Raw genomic sequence first — 18,236 nt, 5'->3', positions numbered from 1 at the left:
ATCTGGATTAGTCTGCCGGGATTTCCCCAGGTGTCTCCCTTTGCAAGGTATTTAGCTGGCTAGCTGTTACTAGTCAGTGTCAGTTGTAGCTTTGCCTAAGCTGGATGTATTTGCTTTGCTCTGTATCTCTTTCCTCTGACCCTGTTGCCGGACCTTGGATTTGTTGTGACTTCTCTTGTAGATTCACCCTTCTGCTTTTGACTCTTCTCTGACTTTAGGTATCTGACCCTGGAATTGGCCTCTGACTATCCCTGTGTTGTACTCCCTGGTTTTGATCTACCCTCCTTGCATTTGACCCCAGACTTTTCCTGACCCTGCCTTTGACTTAACCCTCTGTACTTTGAGCCCTCCTGGTATCCGACCTTGGACTTCCTGACTACCCTGCCTCATGCCTTGCCCGTGAGTAGTGACTTAGCGTCACACCAGAGATGCTCATGACAGAACACAGTTTGCCTCAATACAAGTCATTAGTGTGGCCACACTTAGAATACTAAGTAGAATTTTGGACTCCCATGTATAAGAAGGACATAGCTGAACTAGAGCGGGTGCAGAGAAGAGCAACCAAGGTTATTAAGGGAATGGGTGAACTGCAATACCAAGACAGATTATCAAACTTGTGGTTATTCAGTGTGAAAAAGCGAAGGCTTAGCAGTGATCATATTACAATGTACAAAAATATAAATGGACAGAAGAGGGATATGTGTAATTAACTTTTTCCATCTAAGCCTGCAACAATGACAAGGAGGCATCCTCTATGTCTAAAGGAAAGAAGATTTAATCGTCATGACAGAGGGTGATTTTTATCGTATCATCAGTGAGAATATGGAATTTTGTGCCACAACATGTAAAACTGGTCGATTGACTAAAAAAGTTCAAGGAGGCCCTTGGTGCCTTCCTTGAAATATATAATATTACAATATATAATATGACAGGTTACTAGATTTTATGATGGGGTGTTGATTCAGGAAATTTGTTTGATTACCATATCTGGAGTTGGAAAGTAATTCCCCACAACCCCACTTCCAGTATGGGGCAATTAGAACCTATCTCATGTAGTTTTTGCCTTCCTCTAGATGAACATATTATGGTATAGGTTAAATTCAATAGACTCATGTCTTCTTCCAACGCTAAAACCATGAAACTAAGTCAACAGGCAGAGGCAGCAAGGCTGTACCAAAATACAATAGAGAAGGCCAAACTGAGCCATGAGGCAGAGGTAATATGTTGAACTAAACCAGGAGGCTGAGGCAGCAGGTAAAACCAAGCCATGAGGCAGAGAAAAAGGGCCAAACCATCTGTCATGAGCAGCTAGCCAAACCAAGTCATGAGGCAGCGGAAACATGCTAATCCGATCTCTAATGCAGTGGCAGCAGGCCATACCAAATCATGAGGCAGAGGTAATTCACCAAACCAAGTAATTAGGCTCAGTCAGTATGCAATACCAAGCCATAAGGCAGACAAAACAGCCCAAGCCATTTGTTATGGGCAGCAAATCAAAACAAGTCACAAGTCAGTGGCAACAGGCCAAACAGAGCTGTAATGTAGGGGCAGCTGGCCAGAACCAGCCATTAGGCAGCAGGCCATACCAAACCAATAGGCAGAGGCAACAGGCCAAACCAAGTGTCATGGCAGTAATCTGTATGACTTTTCCGTGCTGCCCGACTCATGATCGTCACATGGCTCGCTGAGTATTGCCTCTTGCAGCACTGCTGCATCTTAGGTTGGTTTCCATTTTGTCTTAGGGAGCGTGGCCGGATTGTAACCCTGCTGTGTCCTGGAGAGATTAGGTTCCGTGGCCTATCCCATGTCAGCAGGCTCTATATCTGGAAGCTCCTTCCACCACTCCTGGCCTGAACATTGGTTCCTTTTGGTTCCTAGTGAGTTTACTCTGCTAGCATCCAGTTTGTGTGTTTCTGTTTCTCCAGTTACTGACCCAGGTTGCCTACTCATTCTGTCTGACCTCTCCGCTCCTGACCTTGGCTATGTATCCTGAACCTGTGCTGCCTGCCCTGATCTCGGACGGTCTGACCACATTTTTGTCTTTGCCCTCTTATATCACATACTCATGTCTCTGACCCTCCGGTCAGCTTCTGCAGTCCTGGGGACTGTCCTTGAGTGGCAGCTGGTGTCTATCAGCAGCCCAGCCTATCCTCACCACAAGAGGCTCTAGTAAAGGCTTGGTAGGCACCTAATCATGCTCTTCCAGGGTAAGCCTGGCCCGTGGTGCAGTAGGTCCACATACAACATTACATTTGCACGCCAGCGTTACACTAATTAGGCTGAGTCAGCAAGCCAAACCAAGATGTGGCAGAGGCAACAGGCCAAACTAAACCATGAGGTTGAGACAGCAGGCAAAACCAAGCCATAAGGTAGAGGCAACAGATCAAACCAAGGAATAAAGCAGCAAACCAAGACATGTGGCACTGAAAGAAGAAAAGAGAAGGGATATCTAGGCTGCTCTTAATAAAGGCTTACATCTCATGGAACAACCACACTGATATTTTTAACTGCAGTTCATGCTAAGGGGGCACTTCAGTTCATGCTTCATGGCTCTAAAAGCTGCATCCTCTATGCTTCTCTGTCCACAGAACAGAAAAACACTGAAGCTAGAAAATGGATACTGCCTTTTTTTCAGGTTTCCTGTCTAGTTGTTGGGTGCTTTAATGGGTGAAACGAAAAGAAAAATCAATGGCAAGAATGGCATAATCCTGTACCTGGGTGCAAGTGACAAATATTTTTTTGTTGCTGTTCTAATTCAGCAACCCAGTCCATAGGACAAATACCACTAAGGGAGAAATTGAGTGTTGCTTTTTATTTTGCTGTTTTATGTTTCATCTTCTGCTATAAGGTTTGAACCTCTCTCTCTGGTGTTGTCAAGGGGGTGAAGGCAAAAAAAATGTTTTTAATGTAAAAAATTGGTTCTATATTTAGGGCTGATTCTATGTAGCAGGGTTCTACCTTTTCTACTGTTTGAAGTAAAAAATGGAACTATTAAAAAAATAGTAAGAAATACACATCTATAATATAACGCTGGGAGCGTCACTCTGTCCGAAGCCTTTATAGACTGCGCAAGCACAAGCGCCGGCGCAGTCTGGCCCCCACAGAGTGACGCTCCCAGGAGATCGCGGTATGCGTAAGCACTGAACGCATACCGCGATCTCCACCGGAGAGTCAGGGACCGCCAGGAGGGTAAGTATATTCACCTTTCCCCGTTCCAGCGCTGCGTGCGGCTCCGTCTCCCGGGTCCTCTGCTGTGACAGTTCAGAGGGCGCGATGACGCGCTTAATGCGCGCCGGTGCCGCCCTCTGACTTACCAGTCACAGGCAGAGGAGCCGGAGTGTGTCTTCAAGAAAATGGCGCCGGAAAGCGCGGACTGCGCAGGCGCCGATTCCTGCTGCCGGAATCGGCGCCTGCGCAGTCCGCGCTATCCGGCGCCATTTTCTTGAAGACACACTGCAGGTGTGTCTTCAAGAAAATGGCGCCGGAAAGCGCGGACTGCGCAGGCGCCGATTCCGGCAGCAGGAGGACGAAGAAAATGGGCGGAAAGGAATGCCGTAAGTAACAAATTGCTGTGGCATGAAGCTGTGACACTTTATGCCACAGCAATTTGTTATTTACGCCACCTGATTCCTTTCTGCCGCCATTTTCTTGGTCCTGCTGCCGGAATCGGCGCCTGCGCAGTCCGCGCTTTCCGGCGCCATTTTCTTGAAGACACACTGCCGGCGCCATTTTCTTGAAGACACACTGCAGGTGTGTCTTCAAGAAAATGGCGCCGGAAAGCGCGGACTGCGCAGGCGCCGATTCCGCCAGCAGGAGGACCAAGAAAATGGCGGCGGAAAGGAATCAGGTGGCGCAAGTAACAAATTGCTGTGGCATGAGGCTGTGGCACTTCATGCCACAGCTATTTGTTACTTACGCCACCTGATACAGGGCATATACTATGGAGCATCTTATGGAGCAGCATATGGGGCATATGGATGGGAGCAGCAAATTAAAGAACGGTGCCGCAGGATGGGAGCAGCACATGACAGAACGGGGGTGCAGGATGGGAGCAGCACATGACAGACCGGGGGCGCAGGATGGGAGCAGCACATGACAGAACGGGGGCGCAGGATGGGAGCAGCACATGACAGGATGAGAGCAGCAAATGACAGAACGGAGGCGCAGGATGGGAGCAGCACATGACAGAACAGGGGGCGCAGGATGGGAGCAGCACATGACAGAACGGGGGCGCAGGATGGGAGCAGCACATGACAGGATGGGGATGCAGGATGGAGCAGCACATGACAGAATGGGGGCGCAGGATGGAGCAGCACATGACAGGATGGGGACGCAGGATGGAGCAGCACATGACAGGATGGAGACCATATGCCAATATAAATGCTCGCCACCCGGGCGTAGAACGGGTTCAATAGCTAGTAATACTATAATCGTACATTGTCCTTTTTTTATTTTAAAAGGGGTTGCCCACTTTCTAAAATAATTTTCCTATAAATATAGTTCCACAAGTGGTGCGCTGCAGGCAATCAGTTTTTTTTTTATCATTGAACTCCTAAAACATGATAAATATTTCCTGTGAAAGATCATTTGCTTTGCAATTATTATATAACATTATTAGCAGTGACCTAAAAAACAAAATAATAATTTAAGTACACAGATTAACTTTCACTTACTGGGTTGGTAGCCACCAATGCCTGGTTGTTTGCAACAGCTGTTAATGAAATTATCGTGACAACCGAATTGCAGACAAAGGACAAGAAAAGATTCTTGTGAAGTGTAATTCTCTGGCAGCTTAAATTTCTAAAGCGGAGAGATTGAAAATAAATTAAGTTATATTTAATACTGCACTAATTAAACAAATTAGCACAATTCTGAAATACAGTGCAAACATACACATAGGTAATAAAGTAATACTTATCAACAATATAGTCACGGGACCAACATAAAATAGTACTAAAAGGGATAGCCAAATAGTACGACCCTTTTTTTAAATAAAGGCTAACTAGTGATCAGATGTTATAGCCAAGGAAAACCGGGGCTATAATGGGGCGATAATGAACATGATGACCATTTCTCATGTAGCTGCCACTGCAAACTACTGTATCACTATTAGTGATGGGTGAATCCGAATAGTAAAGTTTGGGGTTCGTATTGGACACCTAGTGTTCATGCACGTGCTCCGAACAAGGACTTCTCACGGAAGCCTGTGTTACGATTTAGGTTCGGCAGCCCGAACAAAGCTAGTTGAAAGGCTGAGGAGTGCCAATATCCACGGTCCAATCCCAGTCTGAGAATACCAGCCCTCAGCTGTCTGGTTTACCTTGGCTGGTTTTAAAAAATAGGGAGGGGGGGGGGGGGCGCCTACACTGTATCTTTTAGTTATTTAAATAACTAATTTTAAAAAATGACGTGGGGTCCCTCTGTTTTTGATAACCGGCCAAGTTAAAGCAGATAACTGGGGGTATTCTCAGGCTGTGAAGTTCCATGGATATTTCTCCCTTCTCAGAAAAATAGCAGCCTCCAGCTTCCCTAGAAGAAGCACGTCAATTAGATGCGCCAATCCGGGCGCTTTGCCTGGCTCTTCCCACTTGCCCTAGTACATTGGCAAGCGGGGTAATATTTTGGGGTTGATGTCAGCTGTGTAATGTCCCCTGATATCAGGCCCAAAGGTTAGTAATGGGGCAGCGTCTATCAGCCACCCCCATTACTAACCTTGTAAGTAAAAAGAGAAAAAAAAAATTACAGGGAAAAAATCTTTCTTTGAAAAAAAACACAGAAAAAAAATCTTTCTTTGAAAAAAAAAACCTCCACAACTTTCCCTAATTTATTTAATATATAAATAAATAAAAAAAATGCACACCAGTATAAATGCACACCAGTATGCTGCAGTCCAAACAGACGTCCAATGACTATCCCTATCTTCTTCACACAGCCAAAGAAGCTCTGTTCAGAGTTGTGGATCGTTGTGGGATGTGGAATGACTTTATGGCGGATTTGGATTATTTTATTGTTAAAGGTAATAAATGGGTAAAATAGGGTAGGAGAGTGTTTTGTACAAATAACGGAATTTTCTCTGTGTGTTTTACTTTTGACTATGTGGTTACTAATGGGGGTGTCTTATAGACGCCTCCCCATTATTAACCCTGGGCTAGATATCAGTGAACATTACACAGTGGACATCAACCCCAAAACCATTACCCCAAGTGCCAACGCACCAGAGCAAACGGGAAGGGCAGAAGCTAAGTGCCAGAATTGGCGCCATTTCTGGGGTGGCTGAAGGCTGGTGTTTTTAGTCTGGGAGGGGGCCAATATCCATGGCCCCTTCCCAGCCTATTAATTTCAGCCCACAGCTGACTGCTTAACTTTTGCCCATTATTAAAATTGCTGCTATCAGATGGGGCAGCAAAACCAGGGTGACAGTTTATCAAAAAAACATAAAATAATACTCTTGTAAATGGCTACTATACAAGATAATACATGGAGCACCCTGCAAAACAAGCACTGAGTTATTGCATATTTTGGACACTAAAACATAATTGCAAAAGTATAAAAACACCCTTTTTTCAGAAAGTGAAATCCTTGTTTTCTGGTACATGGTCACCCAGATAGGCTCCTTGGCTGCCATACATTTCTCCTCCAGGCCCAGCTTTATACCTTACACTGGGTATTTAGCCTCAGTCTTTCTCCCATCCCTGGCAATCCTTTCCCCTTTCCCTCACTTTTTTCTCGCATTTCCATCTTCCTGGTCTGTGATCACCTTTCTATTCTATAGTTTAGGTGGAGTAACCCGACCCTTTGGTGTCATACAGTGTAATATTTTACCCAAACATGTCCAACCACATTTTTTCCATGACCCTTACTGTGACACTTTCTCGTATTATTCCGGTTTAGCTGCAATGGTCTGGCCTGGTTATGATCTATTGTAGCTGCTTCTTTACTATCTCACTTCTTTTATTCCAAAACTTTATTCTCAATAAAAATATCAGCGAGAGGAAAGCGGTATCGTGACTTCTGCTGCCCGAGCCAGCAGCAAATATCAGAGTCGGGATCCGACATCACAAATATCCATGAAAACAACTTGGATCTGGGATGGGAGACAATGTGACTAGGTCCAGTCAAGTCGATGGGTCCCTGGGTCCGCTCACTGCCCGGCTCTGCTTGACTGACAGTTCTCACCCGGGGGGTATACCACCGAAATTGTGATCTTTGAGTTCACCTTTGTCCCACTATTTCTCTCATTATACATCAGAACAATACCTTCTTGTGGACTTTTCTTGTACATTTAAAAAACTGCTTCATGCTTTCAAGCTTTTACGATATATCCCTATCCTATTGTAGATTGTTAGCTCTCACGAGCAGGGTTGTCTTATTTTGCTTTATTACTGTATTGTTAACATTGTTACCTATGACTGGTGTGTTTGAAACTGTTAAACTGTAAAGCGCTGCGGAATATGTTGGTGCTATATAAATAAATATTATTAATATTATTATCCTGGCTCCAGCAGTCGGCACTGCATTCCCCTCCTCTCTACTAGCCCCCTCTACTTTTCGGAACATTGTGTCGCCACACCACTCTCTGAGGCTACATAGGCTGGATCAGGCAGCGGGACTGTGCTGTTCTGCTGGGATAATTCAGCAATAATAGACTCTGCTGCAAACTCGGCTCTGCTACATCACAGGACAGTGCCTGTATATTTAGGTAGCAGGTGTCCACAGTGCAAGCTCCACTCAGCCGCATCGCCACACCACTCTCTGAGGCTACATAGGCTGGATCAGGATCATGCAATAATAGACTCTGCTGCAAACTCAGCTCCGCTACATCACAGGGTAGTGCCTGAATATTCAGTAGTTGGCATCCACAGTCCTAGCTTCACTCAGCCCTGTTACATTGTTGAGTCAACGTTGCTATTTTTTACTGCACTATGTCTGTAATATTACACTCTGCAGCAAACTTAGCTCTGCTACATTGCTTTTAATGTGCTATTCTGCTGGGAAAGCAGATAATGCAGAGTTTTCTGAAAACTACATGAAGAAGCCCAGTAAGTGATCCAGCTTTGTAATCAGGGTTTCTGTAGGCAAACTCAGCAATGCTATATTGCGGAGTCAATTCTGTTATTCCACTGTGGCAGTTCTTCCTCTGAACCACCTGTGCAGCTCCAGTTTCTCAATGAAGAGTTAACTCTGCTACTCCACTAGACCAGCTTTGCCTCTGAACTTTCTGAGCAACTCAGCTCTGCAACCCCGGCTCCTCATTACTACTCTACTCTGCTTCCTTGTGCGTTACAATTTTGCTATGTCTGTTGCCTTAGCTTCAACTCTGCTTCATCGGATTCTAGAGTTCCAGTTCTGTTCCTCCAGTTACTGCCCTGCTACATCTGCACGGATAATCCACCTCACTAGGTGACACAATCATAGATTGACCTTAAGGATATATGCACTATTGAGTATTTGCAGCAAATTTTTCTACAGCAAAAATCAAAGTGTTGGCAGGAAAAATGCTGCATAAAATCTGCACATTGTGTGTTTTTACGTGTGTTTTTTTAACATTTATTTTAAATCTGAAAAAATGCTGCAATAATGCTAAAAGGATTAAAATGCTGCAGATCTGAAAAAGCACTTTGATGTTTCAAATCTGCAAGAAAAATAATAATCAGCATGTGAATGAGATTTCAGAAATTTTCTCTTTGCTGAAATACAGGGCTTATTTCTTTTTCCTGTGGCAAAAATGCAGCATATGACCAACCCTAAATGGTCACTGTCATTTCAACATTTTTTTGCATAAATCAATAGTACAAGCAAAAATATAAAAACTTTAAATATATTTTATAAGAGAAATATAATTCTTTTTTTCTTCTTATGAGCCAATTCTTTCCCTCTTCTCTGTGTTATGGACTAATAATTGACTCAAACACTGTTAAAATCTGACTTGCTCAAGAAAAGACGGACTTAATAATTTAGATTACAGCTGCCTATTGATGTATATGTTTGGGGAGGAGGATGGAGGTACAAGAAACAAAGATACATACACAGATGGGGCTGCTGCTTTTTAGTAAATCTTTGATTTCACCCCAGTGCTGCATTTACAGCTACACTGCTCAGTACTGCTGCATTATGTCCTCCATAATGCTGTTGCTTTTCAACATGTACTACAAAGAAACAGGAAAAATAGGATTCACTCATGTCTCTGTGCAGTATATGAGACATATCAAAACATCTGGTATCTACCCACTAGCTGTTAAGGGATACACCAGCTAGTAGGTAGATACGATACTACCTGCCATGGCCAATTCCCCATCTTCAGGCTTTAAATTAAGAAAAAGAACCAGAAGAGCGCAAAAACTGATAAGAAATGCATGATGTAAATCATTTATGCCCAGAAATAGTGTTAATTCAAATGTACATATAGACGATGGCTTATTCTAAAATGTCACCTGAAACAACAGGTATACTTTAAAGGGATTGTCCCCTATCAGAAAATACAGTTTCTGTGGTGCAGTTTATCTACTAGTCCACCACAGAGTCTCCACCGCCTCCCGATGTCTGGTGTCGGCAGCAGCACGGACGTTCACAGTGCGTTCATAGCACCAATCAGTGAGCTCAGCATCTGCAAGCGGGCTTCAGGTCTACATGGGCAGAGCCATGAGCTCACTGATTGGCTGCCGCACAGTCGGCGGGCCGTCCGCTCTGTAGCCAACATCAGATACCGGGAGCAGCGGTGGAAATTGAGCAGTGGACCAAGTAACAGGTAGTAAAGCTGCGCCTAGAGACCTGTATTTTCTGAATGAGCACAACCCCTTTAATAGTAATTTGAACATAATATTTCCTTTTTACATCTGTTTCACATACATTGATAGTTTTTATGTTTAAACATGGATGACAAAAGGTTTTATTTTATGACTGTTTTGCCACGGTTCTTAATAAGGTGCCAACAATTCCAGAATTAACCGGGTTTGTAATTTGGAAATTGATTTTAGTTTACAGAAAATTAATCAGGTCTTTATAGACAAGGTCTGCATGATTGTTACTCCTAGAATGCTTGTAAAATATAGCCCAAAGATATGATTAATTACCGGTATATATATCTGTCATAAAACAATGTTGCATTGATATAACAGGGTCTTAGACCAACAAAACCAAAAACATAGGTTTGGCCCAACCGAAAATGATAAGGTGTCTAGAAGGTTTAGACCCGAAGACTGATTAAGAACCAAGTCATTTAGGTTGAGTAATAAATATATTATATTATCTTTAGCATAATCACATAGAATCACTTACTTGAAGTAAAAGAAAATTCCTAAAGATATCAGGAGTGAAGCCACCGACAATCCGTGCCCAATGATGGTCAAGTAGAACAAATTAAGGGCTGTCTGCAAAAGACAAATATTTCTATAAGAATGAGGAATAGTCATGTGAAGCAGTTCTCTTATTCTTCACTATGAGAGCTATTATTTAGGATAGGCCTTATTTTTTCTCTCCTTCTCCCAATAGTCATGCCATCATAATTGTCCAGGTCAATACGAGTTTGCAGATGCCAAACATAAATACCGTATATACTCGAGAATATGCAGAGGCACCTAATTTTGCCACGAAAAACTGGGTAAGCTTATTGACTCGACTATAAGCCGGGTATGCATTGTCCCCTCATCCCTGTCCTGTCATGCATAGCTCCCCCTTCTATGTCCTGGTATGCGTGGCTCCCCCGTCACTGTCCTGCTATGTGTGGCTGCCTCCGTCCTGTCCTGCTATGTGTGGCTGCCTCCGTCCTGTCTTGGTATGCGTGGCTCCCCCCGTCCTGTCCTGGTATGCATGGCTTCCCCCGTTGCTGTCCTGGTATGCGTGGCTTCCCCCGTCCTGTTCTGGTATGTGTGGCTCCCCCCGTCCTGTCCTGGTATGCGTGGCTCCCCCCGTCCTGTCCTGCTATGTGTGGCTGCCTCCGTCCTGTCTTGGTATGCGTGGCTCCCCCCATCCTGTCCTGGTATGTGTGACTTCCCCCGTCGCTGTCCTGGTATGCGTGGCTCCGCCCGTCCTGTCCTGGTATGTGTGGCTCCCCCCATCCTGTCCTGGTATGCGTGGCTCTCCTCGTCCTGTCTTGGTATGCGTGGCTCCCCCCGTCCTGTCCTGGTGTGCGTGGCTCCCCCCGTCCTGTCTTGGTATGCGTGGCTCCCCCCGTCCTGTCCTGATATGTGAAGCTTCCCCCATCGCTGTCCTGGTATGTGTGGCTCCCCCCGTCCTGTCCTGGTATGCGTGGCTCCCCCCGTCCTGGTATGCGTGGCTCCCCCCGTCCTGTCCTGGTATGTGTGGCTCCCCCCGTCCTGTCCTGGTATGCGTGGCTCCCCCCGTCCTGTCCTGGTATGCGTGGCTCCCCCCATCCTGTCCTGCTATGTGTGGCTCCCACCGTTGCTGTCCTGCTATGTGTGGCTCCCCCCCCGTCCTGTCCTGGTATGTGTGGCTTCCCCCGTTGCTGTCCTGGTATGCGTGGCTTCCCACCGTCCTGTCCTGGTATGTGTGGCTCCCCCCGTCCTGTCCTGGTATGTGTGGCTTCCCCCGTCGCTGTCCTGGTATGCGTGGCTTCCCCTGTCCTGTCCTGCTATGTGTGGCTCCCCTGTCGCTGTCCTGGTATGCGTGGCTCCCCCCTCCAGTCCTTGTATGCATGCTTCCTATTACTAGAAGCAAAAAACATCCTACTCGCCCTCCAGCATGCCCCAGCAGCATCTCGTTGGTGCCGGCTTCCAGCAGCTTTCTTTGCTGAGCGATCACGTGACCCTGCTCATTGAGGTAATGAATATCCCCTCCACGCCTATGGGAATAGAGATGCGTGCATATTTATTGCCTTAATGAGCGGTACCATGTGATCGCTCAGCACAGGAAGAGCTGCTGGAAGCCGGCACCAAAGAGATGCTGCGAGGGCATGTTGGAGGGTGAGTAGGATGTCTTCAGGAAGCTGGCGGCTGCGGGTGTCACTGTACGCGATATAAGAGAAAATAATATTGATTTCTCTTTAGCAGTGGCACAAGCTTTAGCCACAGCCGCCGGCTCCTGCCTCCTGTGGCCAGCTGCTCTGCCGTTCCCCCTCCCCCGCCAGCTTTCTGGGACAATTGACTCGTGTATAAGCCGAGGGGGGCGTTTATAGCACAAAAAAAGTGCTGAAAAACTCAGGCTATATATGAGTATATACGGTAAGTTCTTTATTATGTAACTGGTGACAAAAAAAAAAATCAAAAAATTGTATGTAAAAAAAGTTTTTGAGTTTGCCGCCATTATCTGAGACCCATAGCATCTCCATTTTTCGTGATATGGGTTGTTTGAGGGCATTTTTTTGCGGCTTAATCTGATGTTTTTATTGATACCATTTTGGGTGTAGACATGATGTTTTGAACAGCTCTTGTACCATTTTACTTCAATGTTGCCACAACCCAAAAAAACCCATAAATCTGGAGTTTTGATTTTTTTTTTCTCACTGCGCCGTTTAACGATCAGATTAATTTACATTATATTTTGCTAGATTGTGCATTTCTGAACCCAGCAATCTACATATATAATCGTCTAAGGGGCACTTCCGTCTGTTTGTCTGTCTGTCACGGAAATCCAGCATCGCCGATTGGTCATTGCCGCCAGGCCGCGACCAATCAGCGATGGGCACAGTCCGGCCGCGAATTCGCCCCTTCCTACTGTCAGTGCACCCTCCATACTCCCCTCCAGTCAGCGCTCACACAGGGTTAATGGCTGCGTTATATCGTGTTATGCCGCGGTGTAACGCAGTCCATTAACGCTTCTATTAACCCTGTGTGACCAACTTTTTTCTATTGATGCTGCCTATGCAGCATCAATAGTAAAAAGATCTAATGTTAAAAATAATTAAAAAAATAAAAAATCATTATATTCTCACCTTCCGTCGCCTTTTCCGCTGCTCCTCGCGATGCTCCGGTCCATGCATTGCGGTCTCGCAAGATGATGATGTAGCGGTCTCGCGAGATCGCTACGTCATCATCTCGCGAGACCGCAATGCATTCTTGGGACCGGAGCGTCGCGAGGAGCATCGGTAAACGCCTCGCCTGGATCCGGGGGCCGACAGAAGGTGAGTATATAACTATTTTTTATTTTATTTCTTTTTTTAACAGGGATATGCTGCCCACATTGCTATATACTACGTGGGCTGTGTTAGATACTGCATGGGCTGTGTTATATACTACGTCTCTGTGCTATATACTACGTGGCTGTAGTATATATTACGTGGCTGGGCAATATACTACATAGCTGTGCTCTATACTACGTGGCCTGTGTTATATACTGCATGGGCTGTGTTATATACTACGTAGCTGTGCAATATATTACGTGGCTGTGCAATATATTACGTGGCTGGGCAATATACTATGTGGGCTGTGATATATACTGCATGGGCTGTGTTATATACTACGTGGCTGGGCAATATACTACATCGCTGTGCTCTATATTACGTGGCCTGTGTTATATACTGCATGGGCTGTGTTATATACTCTGTCTCTTTGCTATATACTACGTGGCTGTGTTAAATACTACGTGGCTGTGCAATATATTACGTGGCTGGGCAATATATTACGTGACTGTGCTATATACTATGGGAGCTGTGCTATATAGTACGTGGCTGGGCAATATACTACGTGGGCTGTGTTATATACTATGTGGGCTGTGTTATATACTACGTGGGCTGTATGCTACTTGGCTGTGCTATATTTCTCTGCTGTATCTTTGCATCATGAATCGTGTTAAAGAGGGGGGCCCACTGAGACTCTTTCGCCCCGGGCCCTCAAAAGCCTGGAGCAGGCCCTGGCTTAACTGATTGTTCGTGGCCGGGCGTGACCAATCAGCGACAGGCGCAGTTCGGCTGCGAATTGGCGCTGAATTTGAACCACGCTTCGCTAATTGGTCACGCCTGGCCAACCGAATCCTGTGTATAAATTGCATTATTCTGAAAACTTCCCTGCAGTCAGTGCCCCCTCCATACTCCCCTCCCAGTCACCGCCCGCCACCCACATAGCGTTTTAGCAGTCCGTTAAACCGACTGCGTTACACCGCGGCATAATGCGGTGTAACGCAGTCTGTGAACGCTGCTATTAACACGGTCTGCCTATGCAGCATCAATAGTAAAAATAATAATAATAAAAAAAAATGGTGCTATTCTCACCTTCCGAAGTCCACCGATGAACGCGAGCGGCGAGATTCCCAGAGATGCACTGCGAAATTACCCGGGAAAACTCGGTGGATGCCGGAGGGTGAGTATATAACTATTTTCTATTTTAATTTTTTTTTTTTTTTAACAAAGATATGGTGCCCACACTGCTGTATACTACGTGAGCTGTGTTATATACTGCATGACTGATATATACTACGTGGGCAGTGTTATATACTGCATGGGCTGTGTTATATACTATGTGGCTACTATATACCACGTGGCTGTGCTATATACTATGTGGCTGCTATATACTGTGTGGCTGTGCTATATACTACATGGCTCTGCTATATACTACGTGGCTGTCTGTATTATATAGTACATGGTCTGTGTTATATACTACGTGGCTGTGCAATATACTACATGGCTGTGCTATATACTACGTGGCTGTGCTATATACTATTTGGCTGTGCTATACACTACGTGGCTGCTCTATACTACATGGCTGTACTATATACTACGTGGCTGTGCTATATACTACGTGGCTGTGCTATATACTACGTGGCTGTGCTGTATACTACGTGGCTGTGCTATATACTATGGGTTGTGCTATATACTGCGGGCTGTGCTATATACTACGGGGCTGTGATATATACTACATACTACGTGGCTGTGCTATATACTACATGGCTGTGTCATATACTACGTGGCTATACTATATCCTGCACCCCGAACCCGACATCCAGCGCCCCGAACCCCCGACATCCTGTGACCAATCAGCGACAGACGCAGTCCAGCCGCGAATTGACGCGAGATTTAAACCACGCTTCGCTAATTGGTCGCACCCGGCCGCGACCAATCAGCGATATTGGCACGGGAATTAAACACCGCTTCAGTGATTGGTTGCGCACGGCCGGCCGCGACCAATCAGCGATATTGGCGCAGTATTTAAACACTGCTTCGGTCATTGGTCGTGCCCGGCTGGCCGCGACCAATCAGCGACAGGAGCAGTCCGGCCACAAATTGGCGCCAGATTTGAACCACGCTTCGCTGATCAGCCAGCCGGGCCCGACCAATCAGAGATATTGTCACTGAATTTAACCCCCACTCACAGCGCGACGTACATACATACATACTTATTCTAGAATACCCAATGCATTAGAATCGGGCCACCATCTAGTACTAAATATCTGTGTTTTCTTAATTTTTTTAATTGTCTTATTTTTAATGGGGCAAAAGGTGGATGATTTCAACTTCTGTGTTTTTTTTTTTTTTGTTTTTTTTACATTTTACTGTGTTCAATAGTCTCCTTAGGAGACTTTAATCTGTGATCTTCCAATCACCTATGTACATAGCTGAAGTGGTGCTATGTATAGCAAAAATTACAATTGTGATGACAGGCAGGGAGTCTTCTTCAAATCCCCGGCTGTCATGACAAGCCATTGGCACCCCGCGATCAAGTGCAGGGGCACCAATGAGCGGGACTTTGGACGCGCTTCTGGCCGTCGCGTCTTAAATGCCGCTGTCAGTGATTGGCAGTGGCAATTCACTGGTTAACAGCTGCAGATGGATCTTAGATCCATCACCGGCTATTAGAGGCACCCGCATCAAAGGCAGATGATGTAAACATACGTTAGCAGTTGTGAAGGGGTTAAACCGCTGATCGCAAGCATTTAAATTGGTGGTCGTTTAGCAGCCTTTAACACAGCCAGGCCGCATTACACCACCATAATGCATGAACCAATCTGCTCTAAGGCTGGAGTCACACTAGCGTGGGAAAAAAATTGCTCCGATGTTGATCCACAAAAGTAGAATGAGTTTCATGAGAGTACAATGCGATTTTTCTCACCAAGAATCCATTTGACATCTGTATGATATTCATATACAATGCGTTTTTATCATCTTTTACATACAGTAGTTCTCTATGTAATTTAAAGCTACTTTTCAAACTAATAAAGCAATCTTATATACAGATAGGTAGAAGCAATCTTATATACAGAGATAGATAGATAGATAGATAGATAGATAGATAGATAGATAGATAGATAGATAGATAGATAGATAGATAGATAGATAGATAGATAATCTCAAAAAAGAGAAAAATTGCTGAAAGTTGCACTCCACCAGCAGCTAGGTGCGGGAGCGCTGCTGAGACACATCATCTATCAGGTCCCCAACCTGACTGGACACTGTCCAAATCTATCCATAACCTCTGCCACTACTTAACAGCAGCAACACCCATATCCTATAGGGGATCTATGCAAATCTACATAGTAAACCATTTTTTCAGGGACTTTATGAGTAAGACTCAGGAGAGTCGAAATGTCAAAGTTTGATCGCTTCTGTACATACTACACCATTTCTGCTCCCTTAATGATGTTATGTGAATAAAAATCATATATTGCATATAATTATCTATAGAGTGTGCGGTGTATCCTAAATTCTTAGACACAATCAAGGCATCCAGTGTCAGAGGCAGCAAAATAACCCCAAAATACCTTTGAACCTCCATCATATTTAACTGTAGGTACCATGTTCTTTTCTTTGCAGGCCTCACTCCATTTTTGATTAGCAGTAGAATGATGTGCTTTACCAGACAGCTCTACCTTGGTCTCATTTTTCCACAGAACTCTTTCACAGAAGGATTTTAGCTTACTCACATACATTTTGGCAAACTGCAATCTAGCTTTTTTATGTCTGTGTCAGCAGTGGGGTCCTCCTGGGTCTCCAGCCATAGGGTTTCATTGTATTGAAATGTGGATGGATAGTTCATGCTGACACTGATGCATCCTAAGCCTACAGGACAGCTTGAATTTCTTAAGCACTTGCTTGCGGATGCTTATCCACCATCCAGACTATCCTGCGTTGCAAACCTTCATCGATTTTTCTCTGCAGTCCATGTCCAGGGAAATTAGCTACAGTGCCACAGGTTGTGAACTTCTTGATTTATGCTGCGCACCTTGGACAAAGGAACTTCAAGACCTCTGGACTTGCAACCTTGAGATTGTTGATATTTTTTTTTTTTATAATTTTGGTTCACTTCTCCTCTCTCTGTTCTCCATGCTTAGGGTGGCACATACAGACACACAATGCAAAGATTGATTCAACTTCTCCCCTTTTTATGTGGTTTCAGGTGTGATTTTCATATTGCCCATATGTGTTACTTGCCACAGGTGAGTTTTTAACCCCTTACCGGCATCGGACGTACTATACCGTCCGATGCCGGCTCCCCTGCTTTGATGCAGGGCTCCGCGGTGAGCCCGCACCAAAGCCGGGACATGTCAGCTGTTTTGAACAGCTGACATGTGCCCGTAATAGGCGCGGGCAGAATCGCGATCTGCCCGCACCTATTAACTAGTTAAATGCCGCTGTCAAACGCAGACAGCGGCATTTAACTACCGCTTCCGGCCGGGCGGCCGGAAATGACGTCATCGCCGACCCCTGTCACATGATCGGGGGTCGGCGATGCTTGTGAATGGTAACCATAGAGGTCCTTGAGACCTCTATGGTTACTGATTGCCCGTCGCTGTGAGCGCCACCCTGTGGTCGGAAGATCACCCTGAGGAAGGAGATCGTTTTTTCTCCGAAACGCGTAGGAAGGAATTGGTCCTAAGCTCTCCCTGTAGCCCATCACGTGATTCTTCACGTGATTGTGACGTCACATTAGGTCCTGCGCCTGCAGCACACCTAACGGCTCTGTATAGCAGCGTGGACACGCCACATTGAATGCTGGCTAGTGCTGCCACCGGCCGGGGCAGTGTCTACCACCTTGATCCGTACCGGACTATTTGCGATACTCTTTTCACCTGGCCTCCTCCGGGTATTGCAAGTATCTAAGGATATCGGAACAAGCCGCTCCACCGCTTCCTGCATAGTGGCCATTTGGCACGGACTTCTCTCTACACCACACTGGGATACTTCAACCTACTATATTGCATCTATCCTTATCCTCCCTGGACGACTCTGGCAGGTAGTGACACTATAGTGTTTATTATTTATTTTTTATACATTTGGCGGTAGTAGGTTGCTCTCCCAGTTGCATATGGTGTTGTTTTTAGTTTTAGTTTTATTCTTATCCTAACACGGTTTT

General features: G+C 45.3%; 1 protein-coding gene across 2 annotated transcripts in view; it reads right to left on the bottom strand.

Annotated features, from left to right (window-relative positions):
- Nucleotides 1-18,236, bottom strand: part of CALCRL (calcitonin receptor like receptor) — a 163,743-nt gene that overhangs the window by 33,952 nt on the left and 111,555 nt on the right. For both annotated transcript variants that reach the window (XM_069733875.1, XM_069733876.1), the window contains 2 exons: nt 10,276-10,367; nt 4,674-4,800 (listed from right to left, as the gene is read on the bottom strand). In XM_069733875.1, coding sequence (XP_069589976.1) covers nt 4,674-4,800; nt 10,276-10,367 — 219 coding nt within the window. The remainder of the gene's footprint in view (nt 1-4,673; nt 4,801-10,275; nt 10,368-18,236) is intronic.

The sequence above is a fragment of the Ranitomeya imitator genome, chromosome 7 (assembly GCF_032444005.1).
Source record: "Ranitomeya imitator isolate aRanImi1 chromosome 7, aRanImi1.pri, whole genome shotgun sequence".
Lineage (NCBI taxonomy): Eukaryota > Metazoa > Chordata > Amphibia > Anura > Dendrobatidae > Ranitomeya > Ranitomeya imitator.
The sequence above is the reverse complement of the archived record's forward strand: the minus strand, read 5'-3'. Positions and strand labels throughout refer to the sequence as shown.